At 29.6% G+C, this 26622-nt stretch overlaps 1 protein-coding gene across 14 annotated transcripts in view; it reads left to right on the top strand.

Moving 5' to 3' along the window:
• Positions 1-26622, top strand: part of CadN (Cadherin-N) — a gene marked incomplete at its 5' end in the record, with an annotated part of 700644 nt that overhangs the window by 533 nt on the left and 673489 nt on the right. For 8 of the 14 annotated variants that reach the window (XM_067046228.1, XM_067046224.1, XM_067046230.1 and 5 more), the window contains 8 exon segments: positions 8305-8551; positions 15394-15610; positions 15983-16259; positions 18581-18752; positions 19852-20149; positions 20225-20350; positions 20457-20603; positions 21238-21429. In XM_067046228.1, the coding sequence (XP_066902329.1) occupies positions 8305-8551; positions 15394-15610; positions 15983-16259; positions 18581-18752; positions 19852-20149; positions 20225-20350; positions 20457-20603; positions 21238-21429 (1676 nt within the window). 14 annotated transcript variants of the gene reach the window in all.

Genomic DNA, 26622 nt, shown 5'->3' with positions numbered 1-26622 from the left:
TAATAATATATTATACTTAAGCAAGATGACACTAAAAAAAAGGTACTTAAAATAGAGAAAAAAATATTTATTATACAGCAGTGTTTCAGCTTAATTAGCTGGGCTTCATCTGGTCTGAATGAAAAGAAGATGAAAACATTTGCATCTTCTTTTCAATTATTCATAATGAAGTTCTTCAAAGTGGTGGGAATTATTGGTTACTAATAAATATATTTTCCCGAAATTCTATGTAGCTTTCTTGGCCCATCTTAATTACATACGGTCAACTTATAATTTTTCCAATAAAGTTTACCTGAAAATATTAGTTTTTTTACCTGAATGTTTTGAATGTTGAATTGGATTATTCATTAAACATTGCACTAAATCTTATGGTTATTTTCTCAATTTATGTCTGCAGAAAGTAGATTTAACATTTGTTTATTAATATTTAGTATAATTACTAAAACAATTATTATAATGTCATTTTGAAAATATATCTATAATAAATTGTCACTTTGATTAAATCGAAGTTAAGGAAGCATGGAAAAACGTAACAAAGGGGTAACGTATTCCCTTACTTTATCCTACTTTTCGTAAATACCTTGTACTCTGTTTTTTCCTACTCACCTCCAGACCCCATGCAGGATATTCCTTTAATATATAAATTTGATTAAATAAAACAAACGTATAATGATTGATTACTATTCTTTACTTTATTATTGAGAATACCGAGCGAGCTATTGCTTCAACATTTTTTAAACTTTATTCGGCATTTTATGGCTTCCTTTATTAATTTTTTGTTTGTACTTTTAGTTCACATTTAAATGTTATTATATTGGGAAAAGGAAAACATTCTTAAGCTTCTAACCAAATTCAAAATTAATTTCTTCTAGTTTCTAGAAGTTTCCTTAATCAAGTGTTTTAATTAAGTAAAAATGTTTCAGTTCTCGCCATTTTCCGATCATTCTGTAGCATAATTTCCTTAAAAGGGATCATTAAAACGAAAGCTAAGGATCTGGCCTTTTCCTTATTTAAACACCGGATTTTCGCCGCTGTAGAGATTCTCTGTGGATTTCCTACGGGTAAATATTCAATTGGAGATGGCTCTACCATTTAAAGCGGCTATATTTCCAATGATTAGGTTGCCATATTGATTTTAATGCTCCTCTGGGTCGTATTTCATCCAGTCCCATCCTCTCCAATTTCCCTGCGAAGGGTCACGGGTCTCGAACTGCCCTGGTCACCTACAATATAACAGTCCTAGAACCGAGTGTAATGGGCTTAATTCAATATTTGATGTGTTCATTTGGATTAGAGTGAGAGAAAACTTCATTCAAAATGTTGTGCTGTCCAACTATTTCGCCTTGATAAATACACAGCATACTTTTATACCCAGTTAAAAGTTAGACTATTAAACTAAGTTTAAAACACTCATTTTTTCGGAGAGTTCTCTTTCAATAAAATATAACGTGTTAATTAAAATTAGGCACGATCGTAAAAACAAATAAATATTTATAGAATTGTAAAAGGCCTTTGGAATGTGTTAAATGATTATGTGTTAATTAATTGCCAGGGCAATAATCTAGCTTTTCACTTTTATTTTATCAACTACTAAAAAGACCAAAATTTTTTTTTTTTAATTTCTTAAGATTTTACTTAATGTACTCTATTCATGTAGGGTTTCCTAAGTTGTGTATTTAGCAAGGCTAAATAGTTGCATTGCTAAATACACAGGATCCTTTTATACCCAGTTAGATTATTAAACTAAGTTTAAAACACTCATTTTTTCGGAGAGTTCTCTTTCAATAAAATATAACTTGTTTATTAAAATTAGGCACGATGGTAAAAACAAATAAATATTTATAGAATTGTAAAAGGCCTTTGGAATGTGTTAAATGATTATGTGTTAATTAATTGCCAGGGCAATAATCTAGCTTTTCACTTTTATTTTATCAACTACTAAAAAGACCAAAAATTTTTTTTTTTAATTTCTTAAGATTTTACTTAATGTACTCTATTCATGTAGGGTTTCCTAAGTTGAAATAATTTATTATTTTAAAAAAAATGTGCGGTAGTTTTTACCGCCCTCGATCTGTTGTGATCTTTCGTTCTTCAAATCTTCTAAAACGTTTTTATGTTTTTTTTTTATCGGTAATGTAGCGAGCAGGTTGATCTGAGTCGTTAGGACCCGACATAAGAGTACAGATAAAGTCCTCAGTGTTTGAAAAAATAATAAACATGAGGTTTATTAGAAGGAGAATAAAACAGTTTTATTTTTTTATACATTACAATTTGAAAACATTATCCACAACATGCTATTTAAATCAATTTACGAAATACGCTATTTAATCTACTACAGTTGATTTTTTAATATTAAATTTAATTTTTTTACTCTTCACAATAAACTACAAAAAATACCGTGGTTTAATGGTTTACTCGGTCTGATTGGATTGATTTAAAATCCTTATATAACCCCCTTTGGCATACATGCATCTATTATTTTTATATAACCATAATGGATATTCTTTGTTTTGTTTTTTTAGTAAATATTTAGAATTTCTCCTCTAAAAATAAAGAGTAACATTCACTTCTAAATGCTTATTAAGAATTATATTTTTAATTGAAACTCAAATAGTTTTTGATCCTTATTTCTCAACTTTGTTTTTTTTCTCCGACTTTTCGGCCCTCAGGCCATCATGAAAGAGGAACCTAAAATTTTCCTATTATTTTATTACTAAACACATTACACTGTATTTCTACTAACATTTCTTACAATTAAGTATTATATATTTAAGTTATTAAAATTTTTTGGTTAATAATAGTGTAACGGTGTGTATTATGTATTAGGAAAATTGTTGAAAATTGACGCAATAAGTATGTAAAGATTTATAAGTAGAAACTAATTTTAGAAAATTATTAAAAGAAACTGTGTGATATTAATCGATAATTACATTTGGGTTTGAAGATAATTAACTTGGCCAATCTGCTTGCAATAGGAAGAAAAAAAATTAATTACTTAGACCAATCGATTGTAAGTTATTCTAGTAGAAATAAAGTGCTATCTGTAAAGTGAATGGCCTTAGGGAATAAACGTCGGACAAAAAGAAACAAGGAGAGATAAGGATCAGAAAATACTTGCGTTTTAATCGAAGTTACCCTCTCAAACAAAAAAAAAATGTATAATATAATAATCTATCATAAAACATTTTTAATTTAAAAAAATTTGAAGATCATAGTTACGTAAAATTGTAAATAGCAGGTAAGTTTATTTTTCTCTTAAATTATAAGGAAAAAATTATCTTCGTATAATCTGCTCCATATTTCTTATGGATTCTTCATACATCAGTAAAGGTTCCCAAACGTAGGTCCGCGGACCAGGACTGCCTGAACAGGAGAGCCTTGAGATACGCAGCAGGGGTTGTTCGGCAACACCAATTTTGTGTTATTATTGATAGAACTGTTATCACTCCCCTTTCCTGGTGTTTTATTATAAGAGTGCCTGTGACTGCACTTTTAAGCCACCCTATTTTCGGAGATTTGAAATGAAGTGGGGGTGGCCCACATGTGGTTCAATTTCTGCCTTGTTGCTCCCCAAACCTCTATGAATTGGAAACCATTGGGTTAGAAAAATAATACTCTATCGTTTGAAGGATTTTCCAGGTTGAATCTGCTCCGGGCACACAACTTATTTTTTTTTTTTTGTAAAAACAAACATTTATTGAAACAACAGTCAATAATTTATATGACTGATTAATTGAGAATGGTTTTTTTCCTATCCCATATTTTTCAAAAATCATAAATGTTTTTAAGAAAACATCTCAAGTTATTTTCAACTTTTTTATTTTATTCTTTTCTTAAACTTATTTAAATGCTAATTAATGATAGATTGTCATGCTCCAATTATTTGCTAATATTTCTACTCTGCAATTTGAGGTGCTTGTCGTTAGGAGTTAGTTCGTGAAAGTAAAATTATATAATTAATGTAAAACATCTCCCTTATGAAATAGCCTTCAGCATTCAAAAAAGCCTACTTTTTTTTCGCATTTGTTCCAATTAAGATAATAAGCAGTTGAGAAGTTAAATTAGTAGTTTAGTGTTCTGAGTATGTTGACTCACACATCAACTCATATTCATATCCAGCTCTTTACTGTGTACGATTGTAAGTTCCCGGGAACCGTTTTTCCTATTCCTGATACCTTTCTAGAAATTCTCTCACTTGAGATATATAGAATGTATAAGAATATTACCCGATTTTTTAGATTAACATTATTCAATAAACAATACCGTGAAGTGAAATTAAACATTTGCAATTGTTTTATTTTGTTCTTTATGAAATTACATTAAAACAAACAAAAATAATTAGTGAATATTATCTTAATATATTATTTAATCTCCTCCACCTTCATTATTGATTATTTTTTGGTTTGAAATTGTATACCTATTCGTTAAAAAAAATTGCTTTTTTTCTTAAATTTTAATACGTTATTTTTTTTTAAAAACCCTACTTGAGCAAAATTTAAAAAAAAAGCAAAAAATAAAACAACAAAACAGATTAAATGTAAAAATAATAAATTACATGAATCTCTCTCTCTCTCTCTCTCTCACACACACACACACACACTCACTCTCTCTCACTCTCTCTCTCTCTCTCTCACTCTCTCTCTCTCTCTCTCTCTCTCCCCCCTCTCTCCCTCCCTCCCTCCCCCTCCCACCATTCTCTATTTATATTTCATGCATATGTCTCATATTAATAATTAATCAATTATTAAACAAACTAGTTTTTTCACTTTGTTTGATTAAAATTTAATATAATTTGAAATATAACATTTCAATATTTAAAAAGTATATTTTTAAAATTAATTTTTAAGATTTTTTCAAAAATTGTTTCTTATTAAAATCTTGGAAAAACTATTTATTGAACACCAACGTTTTGTCCCTCGTTACAGGACTTAATCCGAGACTAATAAAACTAGATACATACACTGTGAAGTATGATAGGACTATAAGATTGTTCAAACAAAGTTAAAAATTTAATTTTTAAACGCATGATATATTGACGCTTAAGGAAATGATAACAAAACCTGAGCTTTGAAGTTGCGTATTAATCAAGTTGACGCATTAATCTGTTGGATTTATGGATTCCGACAGTAATAAGTGCTCCTGCCACTGACAGCTCTTCGATTGTGAAAATGAAATTGATGGAGGACTTAGTTGGGAACCATTTACTATTGTACCTAATCCACAATCAGCGACATTCAACACGGGTTGAGAGTTGGGTTCATTGCATTATCAACGATTATTTAGATAAACAATAAGTTATTGTTATCGACTATACGATTATTACTTTCACCTCCCTATACATGAAATATATAGTAAGGAGGAGTATTAAAATCGTACAAAATTTCTTATTCTAATTTTAAACGGACATTTTGATAGGTGCCCCGTGTAATGACCAAATATCTTAAAGCAATATGTGGGTTAGGGTGGTCATTAAAAACTATCACTAAAAATTAGGCCCCAAAATATTTTACTTAATAATTTGGAACGACTGTACGATCTAACGACCTAACGACCCTCTGTTTATGAGAGAAGTGTTTCATGACTAGACAGACACGCGCTTGACGCTATCAAGTATCATGTGGATGGCTTGTAGTTATGTGGCTAAGAGCTTATGTTTTAAGATTACCGTGACATGACTGATAAAAATACTAAATTTGAGAGCCATATGAAATTTTAGTAAAAAAAAAAACAAAACATATATAGTGGTCCTCACAAACTAAATTCTTCTTCCAACTATAACTATTTATTTCTTTTCTCATCCTATCTTGCCCAAAGATTATATTTGTTTTCTTTGTTTCTACTTTTATTTTTTTACACGTTTTTTTTTTTTTTTTTTTAAATATTTTCCATATTTTGTCACTTTTATTTTCACTCCATCGGTACTATAATATTCATTGTCTTCTATCTTTCATTATTTTTTAATTCTATTAATTATTAACTTATTTAGTTTGAATTATTATAATCTTGAATTTAATGTTATTTTTCTTTATTGACAACACCATATTGACCACCGACCATATTCTTGTATTTTGGAAGAAGGTAGTTGACCAAAAAAGTAGATTGTAGGAAGATAGTCTAGGTGGCGGTCAATGAAGGTACCAAAATAGTAGAAAAAATCTATTTATTGTTAACCTACATTTCGCCCCACTTTGTAGAGCTTCGTTATAGTACAAGAGCCGGGAAGAGAAAAAGGCACTTATTTCACTCCAATTTTTTATTACATTAATGAAAACTATGTATGATTACTAGTTAAAACTGATGAGTCTGCCAAGTATATGTAGGGGGAATAAAAAATGGCGGTTGTTTCAAAACCTTAAAAAAACATTCATTTTCATTCGGAGCTCTATATATTAAAAACTACCAACAACAGAAGAAAATCTAAAAGAACATTATTTAAGAAGAGTAAATTTTCTGTAATATTAGCCCTAATAAAGCTATTTACATCCAATAGTTTTCGAAATTAATATATATTTCTTAAAAAGATTAATAGTTAATTAATTTATTTTGAGAAGTCTATATCTCTCGAACTATGTGACTTGTTGTATTGTATTGTATGTGAACTATTAACGTTCAATAGTTCTCGAGATATAGCTTTTTAAAAAGCAACATTTTCATAAAAATTAGTTAGTGAATTTATTTTGAAAAATCTATTTCTCAATAACCATTTGACGTACAAATGTACATTAGCATTCAAATTAGAGCTAGTTTAAAGGGCTATAAATTAGTTTCTGACCTTTACCTTAGTAGGAATAGTATTTTTCATGATATTTGCTAAAATAAATTGATTTATAGTTGTTTGGACATTAAGTTTGATTTATGAAAAACTTTATTCCAGAAAGCATAGTATTGATGTCTGCCGCCAATCAAATTAGAGCTAGTTAAATTTACTATACAATAATTTATAACGTTTATCTTTGTAGGAATAGTAGTATTTTCTATGCTATTTGACAAAATAAATTCACAAAATGTTAATTTCTAGTTGTTCATATAAAATGTTTGATTTTTGAAAAAATATATCTCTAGATCCATTAGACGCACATATGTCTGTCAGCACTCAAAATAAAGGAAATTACTTTTACTATAAAGTAGTTCATTACACTTATCTTCGTAGGGGTAGTAATTTTTATGATATTCGCATATGAATAAAAATTTGGCAAATGAAAATTTGTCCGAACAACCATAAATCAATTTATTTTAGCAAATATCATGAAAACTGCTACTCCTATGTAGAATAATGTCTTAAACTAATGTATAGCCCATTAAACTAGCTTTAATTTGAATGCTAATAGACATCTGTACGTCAATCTTTTTTAAAGGTATAGATTTTTCAAAATATGTTTACTAACTTCTGATCTTCCAGCACGTTCTGTACAAAATTTTTATGAAAATGTTGCTTTTTAAAAAACTATATCTCGAGAACTATTGGACATTAATAGCTCTATTAGGGCTTACACTTTAGCAAATTTACTCTACTTTAAATAACGTTCTCTTAGATTTTCTATTCTTGTTGGTAGTTTTTACGATATAGAGCTCCGAATGAAACATTAATTATTTTTAACTTTTTGAAACAGCCGCCATTTGTATTCCCCCTATGTATACTTGGAAGACTAGTAATTATTTAATTTTGATTAAGATGATTATTTAATCATCAATTTTGACTAGGAATTATACATAGTTTTCATTAAAGTAATCGAAAATTGGGGTGAAATAACTGCCTTTTTTCTCCTCTTGGGCTCTTTTACTATCAGGGCTTAATAAAAACAAGATACAACATTGTAAGAGTTGACAGAACATTAAAATAAATATACAAAGAAAATAAGTAATTTTTATTCAAAATAAATAAAAGAAATAATAATTTAAGGATGTATCAATATTGGCGAAACGTTGGTTAACAATAAATAGTTGGTTATTGACCGCCACCCGGACTATCTTCCTACAAATTCTTTTATTGTCTATACAATATCAAATAATCCACATTTAAAAAAAAAAAGTTTTGAAAACACGTAATTGTTTGCTGACTAATTTAGTGGGTACTGCAAAAAAATAAGCATACTGTACAGCTTTGTATAGCCTATCTGAGTATGAATAATCATTAGTCGAAAAGAAAGGTACATGCTTATATTATTAATTTACTAATTGTTAAATAATTAATAATAATAACACTCTATTAATATAATCCTTAAAATCTTTGATTTCATCTGTTACAACCAGATACTTAAAAGGTCAATGTCCTCTTATATGATTCTAATAACATTGTTTGTTCAGCTGGTGGTAGGTTTGAAGTGGACGAGAGATCGGGTGTCGTCCGTACCAGAGGAACCGACCCCTTCCAGCTGGACATGGAGTACGTCCTTTACGTGAAAGCTGAGGACCAGAATGGTAGAGTTGACGAACGGAGATACCAATCCACGCCTGAAGAACGGTTGTCCATCGTCGGCGGTAAGAGGGCTCCTCAGTTCTACATGCCGATCTACGAAGCCGAAATACCAGAAAACCAGAAGAAAGACTCAGAGTAAGTAAATTATTTATTTCTCAAGTTGAGGAAAATTCAGTGATTTCCATACATGATTGATTAGGTCGTGCCAACCCTAGGTTTCCCTCCGTCACGCGATGCTAACTTGCTAACTTACTTTATTGAGAGTTGAAATGATTATGCATATACAAGTACTTTACACTTTCACCAAAGTTTTTACGATTTTTTTTTTCAATGGTACGTTACGTTATTATAATTTATTTCTGAAACAATATTACAAATATCATTAATAGATGAAAACACCTACTTTAGATTGAGCATCAATAGCTGCTGATGTTCTAATAAATGTTAAAAGTCTAAGTCATAGAGCTGTTGATTCCAAAACAAAAAAATAAATAATTAAATTGAATATATTTATTATAATGTGTTCCTATTTTATTTATAACATTGAAAAACATTTTAAAAAGTATAAACAGAATATTTGCTTTTGTCGCGCAAAAGAATAATTCCAAAAATGTTAGTACGGAACTATGCAATTTGAGCTTTTGTACAGTCTGGGATTAGGTTGCTTGCACTCTGTAAGTCCTTTACTACTGTATAAGGCACTTGATAAAAAGAAAAAAAAACGGGCTATACGATAGCCCAAAGTTTTTTCAATCCTTTTTGTTTCTATGTTTGTAAACTTAACTCTTTTCACGCAGATATATTAATGAACACAAATTATTATGAGTAACTGTCAAGCTTTAGATTTTTTGTCTTGCATCTCCAGTCTAATTCCAGTATCCAGATGGTAATTAGGATCCTATGGTACAGAAATCAGTTTGCGCTCCCTGCTCTATGTTTATTTGCCTCAGCAGGCATACGGGTTTTATCTAGCAGGGAGGGGTGATTGATCATTACTACTGGCCTCGCTATCATCCAGAACCACTTTATGATTATTTTGAATTCGCAGATATTTTTCAAATAAATAAAAAATTGGGTTTTCCTCGAGGGTTTGAGGGCCTAGTTTTGACGACATGATCATGTCGCGATCGCTAGAAGATAACGGAATGGAATTCCACCTAGAGAAAAACCATGGTTGAAAGCTGTGTCACCCTTAAATATTTTATGCCTTGTGCAATTACTGAGTCCCCCTTCTCCAACAAGTTATAACGGCTCCAATTTTAAATCAATTTCTTAAACTTTATTTTAAGACTTTAGGAACTACTTGAATTGTATTTCATGTAATATGTCTAATTCAGTTACTTTATTAATGTAATAACATTACTTTATCTCATTTACTTTGTAATTTTTTATAATTCTTCAAACATAAATCAAATTACAAACAGAACAATAGCGAAATAGACTAGTAAGATTTTCAAACGCAACCTAACTACACAATGTTTACACTTTTGAATTGGTAGGTATTATCTTGGAGAAAGTATTTTAATAGAGGGGTAATATTGAAGTAAAAAAGACGGGCCTTAAATGCCTTTCAGGGGCGTGGTAGAGGAGTCGGGGAAGAATACGACCCAATCACTGCTCGCCTTCTGTTTCAGTTTAGAATAGTGGACATTCCTACTAATGTTAATGTAAACCTTCCTTCCGTGGTTGTGGCCTTTTTGGCTTCACTTTTACTTTGAAGGAGAGTAAGATTAGGCTTATGCCAGCCCCCCTCCCGCCCCCAAGTATTATCGGAGACATTCAGACACAACTTGAGTATCGATACCCGATGCACATTTATTTGAATTCTAGTCAATAGCAATCGTTTAAAATAAAAAATGCAAATACATGAAAAACTAAAAACATTAAAATAAAAAATAATCTAATTAAAGAAAAAAACCTGACTACGGAAATAACTCTATACTATACTTCTATTTCTTCTATTGTATTTCTTATATATTCTTCCTTCCTCCTTCTTCTGTTTACGAGATGTCGTTTCATAATCGGATTTTGTTCAGATGTGGAAGGCACCCAACTACTATCCAAGTTTCGTAATTTTGTTTAGATATATCACTAACATGTTTAAGGGTATAACAATAACATACTATCTCTTTAGAGAAATAGGGTATAGGATTACATTATTTCCGAAGCCAGATTTTTTTTGTAAATTAAATTACTTTTATATTCTCAAAGTTGTGTCACCTGTAGGGATGCGACATCGATGTCGATGTTTCGAAAACATCGATGTTTTACCCAAAACATCGATGTTTTTAAGCCGATGTTTTACGTTTGTCCCAATTTTTTATTATTTTTTTTTTTCAAAAGTAACTAAATGAAAACTAAAAATTTACAGTATAAACAATATCCTATCAACAATGTGATGGGATAAAAAAGGACCTCCAGCCATCACGCTAACGACGTAGTAAAGATAAATTACGACTAGAAAAACATCGATGCTCAATATTAAAAGATAATTACATACAAATCTTTGCCAAAAATACATCGATGTTTTGAGTAACAACCTTTTCAGTAACATAAGGTCTGTTCCAACGACTACGTATACTCCCGCCAGTCGGAAGTGATTTTTGCAAAAAAGAAAGTAAATTGACAAAAAGAATTCGATGTTTAGAAATATCAATGTTCAATATTAAAATATCGTTGCATACAATACATTGCCCAAAATACATCGATGTTTTTGAACAACAATTTCAGAAACATCAGGTCTGTTCTTACGATCACGCATTCTACAGCCTGTCAGAAGTGATTTTTTAAACAAAGAATCCGTCATCGACTACAAAAAACATCGATATTTTTAAAATATCGTTGCTTACAATACATTACCCAAAATTGTTTTAAAACATTGATGTTTTTTTATCGATGTCCCATCTCTAGTCACCTGTATGTGGCAGTAGGCACTGAATGGTTAGGCTAACATTAGTTGCTATGATTAGCTTCTTCATTTCCAGATTTACGACTGGCCTAGGTTCACTCATTAGATCTATCTTTTTTTATATATATAATTTTGACGCACTTCATCTCTATTTTCTTCCCTTGCGGGTCTGATAAGGTTTTGTCCCGTCGTGTGTAGCTTTTAACTTCATAGTCATTACTTATATTTTTTACAAAGTCACGATAGGAAGGAACCCACATAAAAATAATATTGCTTTCTTGTTATAGTCTTTTATGGGGTATTCATGTAGTGACTAAGTCCATACCAAGGTTTTAAAAACCGTTCCTGCTGGCAGTGCTACACTCAAGTAGCGACACAGGAGCCGACACAAAGAAGACAGACAATAGTGGCTAATTGCCGCATGCGGTCCACCTCTACCTCATCCGTCTTAATTACCCCTTCCACTATATCCTGCGCTTCATTGTTCTCTGTTTGTAAGGTCCGTCTTTTTCTTCGGCTCACCGATATTATACTTGTATGTCGGTCAAAGACTGAAATCGTATATTCCATATTCCGAAAAGCTGGCTGACGTTACCTCATCACGTGCCTTAGTCCAGAACTATGTTACATCGCATTCATTTTTGTTGGGTGTAAAAATTAAATTTTAATTCTTAAATTAATGATCTTCTACTGGAAGTATTTCTATTACTATTATGAAATTGCTCACACACATTCTTCCTTGTTTAAATATAGCAATTTATTTCACATACGACGTTTCGGGGTTATCCCCCATCTTCAGGTTGTTAGAAAACCAAATTCAACAAAATTTAAACATATGCTTACAACATTATTACTATATCACATTATTCATTAAACTATTTACCTGATTAACTATTTTATATAATGTATAATTGACTCCTTAATTTGTCATTACATGCTAATATTGAAACATATTATTGTCAATGATTAAATAGGTTTTCTAGCAACCTGAAGATAGGGAAAATCCCGAAACTTCATATGTGAAATAAATTTTTATATTTAAACAAGGAAGAATGTGTCATTCACCAATTTTATATTAAATTTTACCTTATGTAAGTTTTTACATAAAGGGTAAAAACTTACATACTCCTCCACCCCGCCCCTGATATTCCATTCTTGCTGCAGTAAATTTTCTCAAATCATTGTTTAAAATGAGGTACAAACTGTTTTTTAAAATTGATTGAATAACAAGAAATATTTGTAGTCACATTAGATGAGGATAGTTATTTCAAATTATCTATCCTCTCACCTAGGCACTATAATTGATTTTCACGTCCCCTACCATCATGAGAAATAAATCAGTTACGATTGAATTCACACTATTAATGCTATTGTAGTTTGAAGGAAAACAAACGTAACTCTTAATCCTAAACCAAACCACCTAAGCCTTCCAAAACAAACTATAGGTACATAAACTCATCCCGATCCAATTCGTAAACACTTCATTTCAATTTCAAATTCAAATTTGAAGATGATGAACTAGAACAGACCTTTTGCTGAACTTGTGAATATCGTGGTCCAGCTGTACCTATCCAATAATATTATATATATATATATATATATATATATATAATTAATACTTAGTATGTTCCCACCCCGCCCCCTCTCCTCCCGCAATCATCATTGCTTATTGTCTCTACTAGTCTATTCATTTTGTTACCTGTTTTTTGAAACCTCAGGTTTTTTTTTTTTTTAGAAAATCGTATTTTATGTGTAATTACACAAAACCTTTTAATGAATTATCACTTTACTGTACCAAGTACATAAATAATGTTATGATAATGTTAAAAATCGGTCACTTAATGTCTTCTATAAGATGAATTAAGAGACATCTGTATTAGATCTATTGATTTGCAAAAACTAAAATGAGTGAAATTATATTCATTATTATCAGGGATTCATCGTTTGAAACTTGTTAATTAAGTATAGAGAATGGTTTTAAGTTAGTAAGAGTGACACAATTGCACTATATCACTTACTCATACTGCACTTTTATCACTCTTCATATCTTAGGGCTATCCCTCCCCCCTTACCATTTACTTCAGTAAGTGTGGTGTCGTAGGTAAAGTTGTTTCACTTTTGACTTACTAGAGCAATATTTTTGTAATTATATATAATTGCCAAATTTTGAGTTTATAAGAAAGTGATTTTGACATTCCTTTTTGCACTCCAATACCAATCGATTCTCACTCTAGGTTGCTGTAATTAAGAATGCTTGGCAGCCGTCAATAGGAATTTATAACAAACTTTTCAATTCCTTTTTTAATTAGCTATTCACAAGGCTGAATGAATCTCTGTCAAGGGGGAATCCCTTTGAAAGCATTCTGAATTAATCAGAGAAGGCATTTATTCTCAGACTTTATGGTGTTTTCATCCAATGTGAAATAAATTAAACTAAAAATATTTGTGGTTTTATTCAGGTTTAGTTAAAACTTGAAAAAAAAAAAAAAGAAGAAGAAGAAGAAGTAAATGATAGGTGATAATTAAAATGCATTCTGTTTTCTCTTATCTTCCTTTTATTATTAAAAAAATAATACATACATCTATGAATAATTACATATCTAAGAAAAAGTCCTTTTATTGTTATAGGGACATTAAAAGTGAAATTAAATTAGATAATTAAATACAAATTAAAATAAAAATATTTTGTACTCAATAAAATTAATACTAGAATAGAAAACATCTTATTCAAGGACTATGTTTCTTAAGAATAACAATTGTGTTAAAAAATAGAAAACGATACATTGATAAAAAATATTTACACATTAAATACTATAGTAAATAAATTTATAAGAAATGTTCATAAAAAAATTATAAACATAATTATTGCTGAACAAATAACAAAATTTACAATTTTACTAAACTTAATCATTAAGATGTTCTAGATGTATATATCAAACTGCTTTGTTTGAATAGTGGCACTTTGAATTTTTTTTTTTTTTTTATGGACGTGTTTCAAATATCTCTGTAGTCAGGAGTTTCTTTTTCTACTGTGGTGTCTCTATTATAGTGGTAAAAAAGTAACCACAGTCTACTGTACGATCTATAGAATATGTCAAATACAAAATAAATTTTGTTTATTTTTGTTAGATGTGCCATTATTCAAGCAAAGCAGCGATATATGCAAGTATATTTCAAGCATTATTTTTATGCAAATATTTCATTTTGTTGGTTTATTAATATTTGTATTTTATTGAAATACACTTTTTTTTATATTTAAATTTTTATTAGCATGGAGTCCCAATGTGCTGCAGTTATTTTAAAGATAAGGGTAACAACATAACTTTTTATTAATGTATTGTAGTTTATTCACTACAAAATAATTGTACTTTAAACAAACATGAAAAAATAATTATAGTATTTGTTTAGAAACTTGCTGATGGATCTAATGAAACAGAAACACAACCTGATAAAAAAATTCTCATGTTTGATTTCTGTCCTCTATAATATTTCCCACAATACCTTATTCCTTTATTTATCCATCATCCTTTTTTTTTCATTATTTTTAATCATTTTCCATCCTGTGTCCCTTTATATTTTATTTGTTATGTAGTGATATTGATATAACCCAACCCACATGCCAATAATATACTTGAAAATAATTATGTAGTAATTTTTCTTATTCTTCGATTGGGAAAAATGAATTTCTTTTAAAAAAAAATTGGTATATAGGAATTTGGGAAGTATGAAAGTTCAGTATTTTAGATTCCAACTGCATGTAGTAGCATCGGTTTAAATTATAAATCAAGTATATTTCAGAACATGCAAATGATTATCGCTAAAGCTAAAAAAAAAAATATTAAAAATTTATAATCATTCATGGCATTGATCCAATTTAGATATTATATAAATTTTATTTTGATTAAATACATTCCTACTACAAAGATCTTATATAACATAATATTTGTATTTTTTATTAGCATTGGTTTTTGGTTAATTTGGTTAATTAATTGCTATAGTATTTACTATAGTCTTTACTGCCTCTTATAGGCGGCAATAATGTCAAACTTAGTATTCTTTTTTCTTCCAGTATAATTTCAGTGAAAGCTAAATCTTTTGCTGATCGTGAAATCCGATACACTTTAAAAGCACAAGGACAAGGTGCTGGAACTTTTAATATTGGTCCAACATCTGGTATTGTTAAGCTAGCGAAAGAATTGGACTTTGAAGACTTAAGACAACCTCACGTTTATTCTTTGGCTGTTACTGCTACAGAAGACTCAGGCGGTTTTTCCACATCTGTAGATGTAAGTATTATCTATATTTGTTATATCTGTTGAACTAAATTAGTAAATTTAATGTATTTATACTTGATGCACATTTTATTTCTTATGAATTCATAATATTGATAGTTGAAAGAGTTAAAATAAGAAACATTTCTTTGGACATCTTTCTTTTTTTCAGCTTCTACTGTTTAGTTTTATTTTATTATAATATATTTTTTATAATAATTATTATTGATGATTATAATGATGCCCTCAGTATGAGTATTGATAAAATTAGTTAGTTGTTCTGCATAATTAGTTAATTAACTGCCTAATTAGTTTATTGCATCAATACTGATATTCACTGAAATTTTTAATTTATATTTTTATTATAAAGATTTTTTTCTTCTTCAGCTCACCATTCGTGTTACTGATGTTAATGATAATTCACCCAAATTTGAACTCCCCGACTATCAAGCTCACAACGTAGATGAAGATATTCCTCTCGGCACATCTATCCTTAAAGTAAAAGCAACTGATGCTGACTCTGGTGCCAATGCTGAAATTGAATACCAGGTTTCAGATGACCATTTTGCTGTTGATTCAAATGGCATCGTAAACAATAACAAACAACTTGATGCTGATAATAATAATGCATACTATGAATTTATTGTTACTGCCAAAGATAAAGGTAAATTATTTCTTAAATATACAATATTTGTTAAATTAATGTTGTCGCTTTCAACCTATATAAGTATTGGAATCTGCTTATGTTTTTATCATCGATAGAGAGAAGAAGAAGAAGAAGCTTTAATTTATTGATATTGTTAAATTAAATAACATGGTCACTTTCATTTTGTTGTATTGTATCTCAAACCAGCAGGCATCATTGGACCTGAAAAAGATCTAAGCTTAACATTTCCCATGATTCGCTCTTCAATACTTGATTTTATTTCTCTCACGAATTATAGAAAATTAATCACATTACTTCACAAAAAGGGCATAAGCATATAGTGTGCTCACAATAATACCTCAGGCTTTTTCTGTATCCTCCCAAGAAAGACTACATTATCTCGATTTGAAAATATTTATTTATTACAAGCAGATTAATATATTTTTGAGCCCAATGATAATAATTTCTCTCCCTTTTGCTCTGGAACTATTGATTGTTGATACAATGTAACATTTAAAACAAATGGGTGTGCTTCGTGTTCTTGGAACTTAATGAACACAGAAATTCAAAATCGGGTAAGGATAATTCTGTCGTTCTATCTTTATTTTTTTATATTGTAGATATTGGGTTGTAAAATAACTTCATAGTGTTTTTTAACTGGTGATTTCAATAAAAACAGATTCTTGCAAATATTTTTAATCAATTATACTTGACCGATTTTGATCTATTACATGTTGCCATCTTTCAGTTAATTTTTCAATTCCATCCCCTGAGAACTTCTCAAATTTTTGTGCCATGAACTCCTCTATGTACGTTTTGCAGTTCTCAAGCCAAGTGAAGTGTTTCCTGCTTAGAGAGTTTTGATGGGCCCGAAATAAGTAAAAAATCTATTGGGGCAAAGTCTGGTGAACTGGATGGGTAGGGGATCACATTCCAGCCAAACTCTAATCATTTCTGCCGGGTCTGCAAAGACACTTGAAGACGGGCATTATCGTGATGTAAAACTATGCCTTTGCGATTAGCCAATCCTTGACACTTTTGCTCAACAGCTGGCTTAATTGTTGGCAGAGTATACTGCAGAATTAATGGGCTGGTTGGGCGGGAGGAGTTCAAAATAAAGAACACCTTTCCAATCCCACCAAATGCATAGCATAACCTTTTTTCGATGTACTCCTACTTTTGGAGTCGTTAACAGTGGGCCACTTAGTTTTCCCCGGGACTTTTTCCCCAAAATATTATTGTACAGGACCCACTTTTCATCCCCACTTATTAACCTCTTTAAAAATGGATCTTTAACACTTGCATGAGATATGTTGAGCGTTTCTGCTATATCCTGTTTCATAGAGTGAGGGTTGTCTATGACCAATGCTTGAATTTCGACATCGTCAACAGTTGAAGGACAATCTTAAGTGCTTTGTGTCTTCCAAGTGAAAATTACCGGTTCTGAACCGAGAAAACCACTTACAGATGGTGCTTTCTCCTAAGGCATCATCACCATACTCACTGCAAATTTTGTTAACCGTCTGTGCAGTGGATTTTACTTTTCAGAAATAAAAAGTCATTAAATGACAAAAATGAATTTTTTTCTCTTCCATTTTGAACTAGCAAAATACCACTTAAAGATAAGGAATCTCAGTTGAAACTGATGCATAAAAGCACCTTTACTAAATTCTTTTTCAGAATATGTAAACATTATTGACCAAGTAAACATGATTTTATAAACATAGAGAGGATTAAATTGAAAAATTGAACAACGCTACGAACTTAAAACTTAAGACTCGAACTATTTCCAGAAAAAGAGCTTTACTAATAGATGTTTCATAACTAAAAATTGACTATTCACAGGACTGAATTGCTGAAAATTAAAGGGACAGTTTTCCACTGGACCCAACTTTTGAAAAATTTAAAAAAAAAAACTGTTTAAATTTTATATTGTAGTTACTTTATATAATTGTTGTGAGTTAGAAGTATTTTTAATCATGAAATGAAGGTTTTGTTAAGCTTAATTATTGTTTGCTCCTTATCCTCATTAATGCAGTATTTCTTTGCATTTTGAAAATACTGATCTCTGCAGTATTGTCTTTTTATCTACAACCATCTCAAATTGCTAAGTTTTGACCATTCTCTGCTACCCTGAAACCTTCCATTGAATATTACTTTCTGTACATAACAATGCGATATATCACATAGAACATGATGATGGAGATAACCCATATACTCCAAATTAGTGAAGAAAGAATTAAGCCGCAATTTATGTTATTATTAATGTCTGTGGGGACTGATTCAGGGTTTTTCACTATCAATCTAATCACTGATAAATCATATATCTGATATTTCAGGTGAACCAGCTAAAACAGGTACAGCAACTGTAAGGATATATACAAAAAATAAAAATGATGAAGAGCCAAAATTTTCTCAGCAAGTATATACTCCGAATGTAGATGAAAATGCTGGTCCAAATACACTAGTAACGACAGTGGTAGCATCTGATAAAGATGGTGACAATGTGAGGTAAGCAGAATTTACATTAAATTTATAATGAATATCTTAGGAAAGTGTATAAAATGTATGTTTTCAAGTTGATTTTATAAAAAAAGTGTTTTGTTTTAAGGAAGGAGAATTTAAAAATATATATTTGAGAGCTTATTACTTAAGTTTTTACGGATGAACCTTCTTTTTATTTTACATGGGGCAGCTTCTAAAGTATGTTCAGTTTTTAAGAATTGTCATTTATTTTGGTTTGAAAAAATATTTATTCCAATAGCAGTCTGTTTTTTTCATCCCTTCTGTATTTTTTTTTTATTTTGTTACATAATCTCAGTATTAACATCAAATTTATTGAAGAGATTATGTAGATTCTTCCAGGCACCAGTATTATTAATAGATATGAGAGTAATTCCTGAAGCAAGTTCTCCAATTTTTTAATAAATACAAAATTCTGTTTATTATCTATACTATTTGTTTAATTTTTAAGATTGAATATTGTGTTATTTTCTACATAATTACAATGTATTTTTGAAGATCTCATACCAGTTCTTCATTTTGTCCTCAAGATAGTGTTGAATCTCATATTTCGCCTTATCTTCGAACCTTAAATTTCCTTGTGACCAATTATTCTTTCATCTTAGGAAACAGTTGGTAGTCATTGGAAACCTACCACAAAGTCAAGTCTGGAAGACCTTACTTTTGGGGTTACCTATCTTTTTTTACTAAAATTAATGTTTTCTAACGAAATTAAGGATATGAAGAAATTCAAATTATGTTTAATTGAATTTAAATCATGATGTAATCTTATCTTCTACATACTTTATCTTTTGACTTTTTTGAATGAAAATACTCATGTTGTTTATTTTAGTGAATCTTGTTTTTTTGACATGGTATTTGAATATGTTCTTTTTTAAGTGTTTGCAGAAAGTAATAATAATATGACAATTATTTTATCTTGTATCCTTTAATTTAGGGGATTTTTTTATCTAACTTTTGATCGCAATTAGTCAAACCTAAAAAGTGAGTTTCACCGTCATCATAATTAAAGAAAATATTTGTTAGCATTCATTTGTACACTTGTTACTCAAATACTTAATTACATATTTCTATCTTTTTCTGTAAGGTTTGGATTTGTTGGTGGTACAACTTCCTCTGGCCAGTTCGTGATAGAAGAAATCACTGGTGTGATTCGGCTCCATGGAAAGGCAATCTCATTAGATCGGGACAAATACGAGTTGAACGTTACTGCTATGGATGATGGTTCCTGCTGTGTTAATGGGGCTCAAACTGTTCACACATCTACTGCAGTTGTTGTTGTCTTTATTACTGATGTCAATGACAATAAACCTGTTTTTAAGGAATGTGGCACGTATGCTCCACAAGTTGAAGAAGGAGCTCCTAATGGAAGTCCTGTTATTAAAGTATGAACACTTTTGATAAAATTTTATGTTATTTCACATTCATTCATTTTTAAATAATTTTAATTATGCATTCAGGTACACGCCACAGATGAAGATAAAGGTGTGAATGGTCAAGTGAAATATTCCATTGTACAACAACCGAATCAAAAAGGAACAAAATTCACTGTTGATGAGGAAACTGGAGAAGTTACTACTAACAAGGTTAGTAATTTTTTTTTAATTTATTCAGAATGGGTTTTGTTTAATAATCAAGTCTCAGTTTTCTTTAAATTGATTTTTAACTTTATTTTTTGCATTTTTACCATAGGTTTTTGACAGAGAAGGTGATGATGGGAAGTTTGTTTCTGTAACAGTTAAAGCCACAGATCAAGGAGATCCATCTTTAGAAGGAGTCTGTTCTTTTACAGTTGAAATAACAGATGTTAACGATAATCCACCACTTTTTGACAGACAGGTTGATAATTAATTTAAAATCTACATAATTTACCAACATATTCCTCAATTACCATGAATGAACCATTGCCTTTTTACAAAATATTCTTGCTAGGCTATGAAGAAAATCGTATCATTTAGAAAAATAATAAAATCTGCCTTAGATAGTTAATTTCTTCCTAGGATTTCATAATCAAAAAAGCTATTGAATGTTGTCCTTATTACTTAAACTTGTTTCTTGTAAATTTAAATTTGTAACTGAGAAAGTTCATTTACAAACTACAGTTATTCAAAATACTTTATCAGTAGATACCTGCTTCAACAACTACTTGTGACTTCCTATTATACAGTTTATTATTTTGTTTATTTCTTTTTTTAAATATGTATTTCAATTTTTTTAAATCCTGAAGAAATTCTGTTGTAAGTGATTTGAGCTTAATAATAAAAAAAAGCAAGTTGTGACTCATGTTTAAGAATAAAATAAAAATCAAGTACGTAAAATTTTATCAGTTACAACAACAACATTTGAAACAAAAATTAAATGACTTGTTTAAGAACTTTTTTGTCTGATTACCATTCCTTTGCCACAAGTAGCTGAGGAAGTGAATTCCACTAATGAAAGAAATATTCAGATAAATACTTAATTTTTTTTTCAGAAATATGTTGAAAATGTCAAACAAGATGCCAGCATCGGCACTAACATCCTTCGTGTGTCAGCGTCTGATGAAGATGCAGACAATAATGGTGCCATTGTTTATACCCTAAGCGCACCTTCTAATCCCAATGACCTTGAATATTTTGAAATTCAACCTGAATCAGGTTGGATCGTGCTGAAGAAGCCTCTTGACGTAAGTTTTCTTCTTAGTTCCCTTTCCTTCATCCTTTTCATTATTTATTCCTGAAATATTAATCTAAAAAAAATAAATATAATTTTATTTTCTGATTCATTATCTCAGTCATATACCACTTGTTTTACACATAAATTACTTCAACAACTCTTGAAATCTTGTAAAAATTATCTATTTTTAACTGGAAAAATATAAATCAAGGAATTTATTTTTGTTTCCTTAGTTGATTTTTATTATTAATTTGTTGTTTTTTGTTTTTTTAAAACTAACTAACTCTTCTTTGTAAATGTAGCACGCATCAGTGCCTTACTGAATTGCAGGATTATATGAACTGCATTTTTTGTTTGAAAATCATTTATTGATTCAATACATTTATGGAAAAAGAAATTGTTTTCTTCCTTGAATTATTGGCTTAGTTTATTAGTTCCCTATTGATTTTCTCATATGGATTTGACTATTTAGAGTTGTTGATGTACTCGTCTTAAGTTTTTGCACCTGTAAATATAAATGATAAAAATATACTTTTCATATTTCTTCTGGCTTTTTTTTTAAATAAATTATTTAGAGAGCACATTAATTTATGTTGCTCAAGGGGTAGGCGTGACCTAAATGGTCAGATGCCCCTTTCTTTCTTATGAAAATGAGTTTTGTTTGTACGGCACCTTATTGATTATTAATTTATTATTAATCACATTCTTTGCCAGGAGCACTCAATGCACTGTTTTTCTTTATTCATTCCTTCTTCAAATTACAATTACCTAAACCCTGAAGAAGTGAGAAAAAAAATTGCGCAGGAATGTTTTTGTATTTTGTATTCTACTGCGCATTTTTTTTTTGCCCCACACACAATCACATGAATTTTTTTAATGCCTGTTGATGATTTTTGATTTTGGAATGATTTTTTGAGTGGGTAATATTACCCCAAATGTCTGGAAATATTTTGTGATTTTTTGAATTTTTTTGAAGGTGACTGAACTAACCATTTTTTAAAACTATTATGGCTCTCTTTTTGTGTGTTTTTTTTTCTCATCCTTTTACAGGAGGAGATAAAAGAAAGAGAGAGAAAGAGGGAGGATGGTGTGTTTTGGGTGATGTTTTTGACCTCGCTTCAGCTCTCCGCCTCTCTTTATACTACTTTAACCGAATAACCAAATGTGACATTTTTCCGTTCCATGTGTATGGGGCGAATGCGGACGGCAATTTGCAAAGAGTTTTTTTCCCATTTTTTATTTTTATTTTTGAATATGGAAATAAAGTGCGGATATTTTTTTTTTTCCGCGCTCCCTTTCTTTAATATCCTTCCTTGTTATCACTTACCTCTAACCAGTCATCCTGTTTAATTATTTTTCATTTGTTTTTATTTTACTGCATCATGTCGCATGTGTGCTTTACATTTAATTTAACCACTAAGCCTTGTTTCAGTTTTAATTTAATTTTATTTTTTTCCCAAACCATCCCAAAAACCAAGGTTTTTATTGATTTTATTTAATTGCACTATTTCTGTTTTGCTGAATCTCTTTTACCTTCTCAACGCCAAGGGATGTTTTCCAGTAAGTAGGTAAACTGTCATCTAACCTTTTGTATGTTTTAGAGGCTAACCCTCAGAAGTAGTTAACTCGCTTGAAGAATTAAAAAGAATTATTTGTGAAATTGATTTGTTCATAGCATAGCTCCTTTGTGAATGAGCCTTAGTATATTTTTTATATGTTATCGTTTAAAACACAAGAGACATGTATTTATTTCCACAGTAAACTGGAATTTCAATGGGAATATTATATAAGACATTTCGTTGCCAGTTTCTTTTATTTCAAATTAACTTGCTGATGCATCATATACCTATCAAATCCATTTTTTTTATTTACGGTTCATATAAAAATCTTTGTATAGTAGATTTTTCTCAGAAACAATGAGGTGTACTGTTTTGTTTTTCCTGTAGTTTTTTGTTCTTTACTTTGGAAAATTCCCAAAGTAGATAATATATGAATAGCTTGTTTAATAAATATGTTAATGCTTGTAATAATACTCTATAGTGTTACAGTTGCTGACCTTATTACCTAGAAATTAGTAGAGAATATGTGAGTTATTTTATGAAGTCATAACTTAATGTTTGATTTAATCTTTCGTTTAATAGGTAACTTGCAATTTTACCATTTTTTATGCACTAAATGTTTTTCACACCTTGTCTGAAAAATAATATTTACTTCTTTCATCTTATACATTTTATCTGAATATAGATTATTTTTAATAGTATTAACTTATTCTATATTTTTTAAAATTTTTGATCCACTGCAAAGTATTTTTTCCTGGTAAACAATTTAAAGAGCTAATTCATTTGAAAAATCAAGTTAAAAAAAAAAGTTAAAGAAAAATCACATTTTATCTGAATATAGATTATTTTTAATAGTATTAACTTATTCTATATTTTTTAAAATTTTTGATCCACTGCAAAGTATTTTTTCCTGGTAAACAATTTAAAGAGCTAATTCATTTGAAAAATCAAGTTATGATCATATCAATAGAGTGCCTTAAGAAGAATGATGGAGCCATATCTATTAAAAAGTGTATCAGGTAATGTTATAGAATTGCATAATTTTTTCATCTTTGTTTTCAGTGGGGTTGATATTCCAATATTTTTGTCCTGTTTCTAATAATTTTTATAAATGATTAGAAAAATATGTATTGTATCATTAAAGTTTCTTTAAACTCACAAGTTTGTTTCTATGTTTCTTTTAAAGAACTTTACATTTAAACATTAAATTATTGTGTTCACTTTACGCATTTCTTAGGTAATGATCACAAGTAATATTATTAATTTGAAGGTTCACTTTCACTCTTATAACTATGTATTTAACTTAATACCTGCTTGATGGTAGATTACTGGAAACACCGCATGACAAATATGTGACCAAGCAGTTACATTTTTATTTATTTGTTTAATATTTTAAAAAATAACTCTATATCATTTTTAGAGTTCCCATTGTCTTTTTTTCGCAGTTATATGAATCCCAAACATTTTGGTGGTTTATCAGATATTTATAATGATTCTTCATCAATAAAACTTATACACGAAATTTTGCTTCAGTGTTAATTCATGTTTTAATTCATAATTCCTTCTTTGGTGATGTTACTACCTATGAAGAATCAAAACTTATCTATCTGAGCTACAAGTTTTACGTGATTTGAATCTAATGTGCATGGTCTCCTTAAAAGTTCTTTGTGCCTGATTTGTATTTTTTTTTTTGTCTTAATTTTCTTTTTCCTTCTTAAGGGTTCAAGATCAAAACCATACAGGATGATTTCAAAATCTAATATCATTTGTTATGATGTTTAGATACTTGTATTTGTTATGTGCAAACATTGCCAGACTGTTACCAATTTGAAGTTAATATTTAATTGAGTTAATAATATTTAAGTATATATAAAAATTATTGATTGTATTATTTATGACTGTATAGGTTTATTTTTTTATACTGATTCCCTATCAATTTAAATTACTGTTTTTTCAACAAAAATCTCTTTATATTACATTCTTAGAATTTTCTTTCTAGTTTTCTTTGGTTATATCACATGAAATGTTAGTTTTAAGGATGACTTTATAAAATGTGAGTGGATTTACTAACAATGTATTAATTACTTTTGAAATTTATTTATAAATTAATAACTAAAGAAGAAAATTACCAGTTAACTGTGTAATATCTCCAAGACTTGAAAATTGAAGTTCTTCATTACATATTATTTTAATAAGTGACAAATCACCTCTTTTAAAAACTTTATACTATTTTATAAAATTTACAATGTTTAAAATTGCTGATGATATGCAAAATGTCTTTTAGGACTTTATTATTTTTGTTTAGGATTTGAACTTTTATGAAGAATGAATTAATTAATTACATGTCTTAATGTGATTAGGCATGTTTTGTTAATTTAATAAGATTAGATCCTGTCCATTCATTTTTAATTTATGCTTTATCCGAAACAATTGACATTGCATGTGATATAATCAGATATTGTGTACTCTTCCACAGCAGTGGGCAAAATCAGTCGAAGGACTGGTTGCAGTTCCTTTAGGCTTCTCATAGCATAATAGGTTTAGAGCCAAGGCAAAATTTGTTGTCTTATTTGAAGATAACCTTTTATCATACTTACATATAATATCCCTCTTTCGGCATTTAATCTGCCCATTGAATAAATAAGTAAAAATTTTATTATTTGAAGATAATTTGTTTCAAGGATATATGACACTAACTGTACCCTATATATCACATTGCATGAATGATATTAAACTAAACCCCCTTTATACTCAAAAAAACTTATCTGCCTAAATTAGGAGGGAGCCTCACACTGGTTGACAAAATTCAACATCAATGTTTCTTTTAGTTTTTTATATTTCTGTAATAGTTTTTGTAGATGATCTCCTTCAAGCACAACTGAAACTACGTAACCTACTGAATTACATTTGTAATTCGAATACCTTTATTGACCAAAGTTAGTAGGTTATTGGCACAATGGCTTGAAAAATTTATTGTTTAAATAAAATGATTCTGAATTTTGCAAGCAGTGCGACCACCTCCTGATTTTGCCAGACTAAGTCATTCAGCATAGTACTGTTAGAGAGAGGAAAAAAAAAAAGTGGATTTAGAATTTTGTTTGTTGGTGCAACATACCATCCCTATTTCGGCAGAAAATGTTTTTGGGCATCTACTACATCTTTTGATGTCCACACATTTGAAATGGCCCTACTTTGAGTTGGTAGACTAGACCAGTATTAATTGAATGCTGAGGGAAGATATTTTATGGATTTATTTATAACATCTTCTTGAAATAAGACACTAAGTTTTTCTTTTACTCTTGTATTATTAGTGTGAACAGCTCATAATTCAAAAGAGCATTATATTTTAGAGCCGTACTCATTAGAGTAAAACCCAGTCATAAGGAAATGTTTCTGATTTACTGTTCTACACTAAAATCTAAAAATTAAATTTTTTTCATTATAAAATAATTGTACAAGTAGAAAACAAAATTTACTTCCTAAAATATCACTTACATAGTTAAGTTAATTATGTAGTATTCTTTATATTTCTTTGGTATTCAATATTATAACTAGTTGTGTTAATCTTCTTTTACATTTATTAAATAATTGAAATATTGTCAATCTGATACCCAACTTCACATATGGTGAGAAAACAGAGGAGT

This window comes from Halyomorpha halys, unplaced genomic scaffold (assembly GCF_000696795.3).
Source record: "Halyomorpha halys isolate HHAL.00 unplaced genomic scaffold, Hhal_1.1 Scaffold212.1, whole genome shotgun sequence".
Lineage (NCBI taxonomy): Eukaryota > Metazoa > Arthropoda > Insecta > Hemiptera > Pentatomidae > Halyomorpha > Halyomorpha halys.
This window is presented reverse-complemented; position numbering and strand designations above follow the sequence as displayed.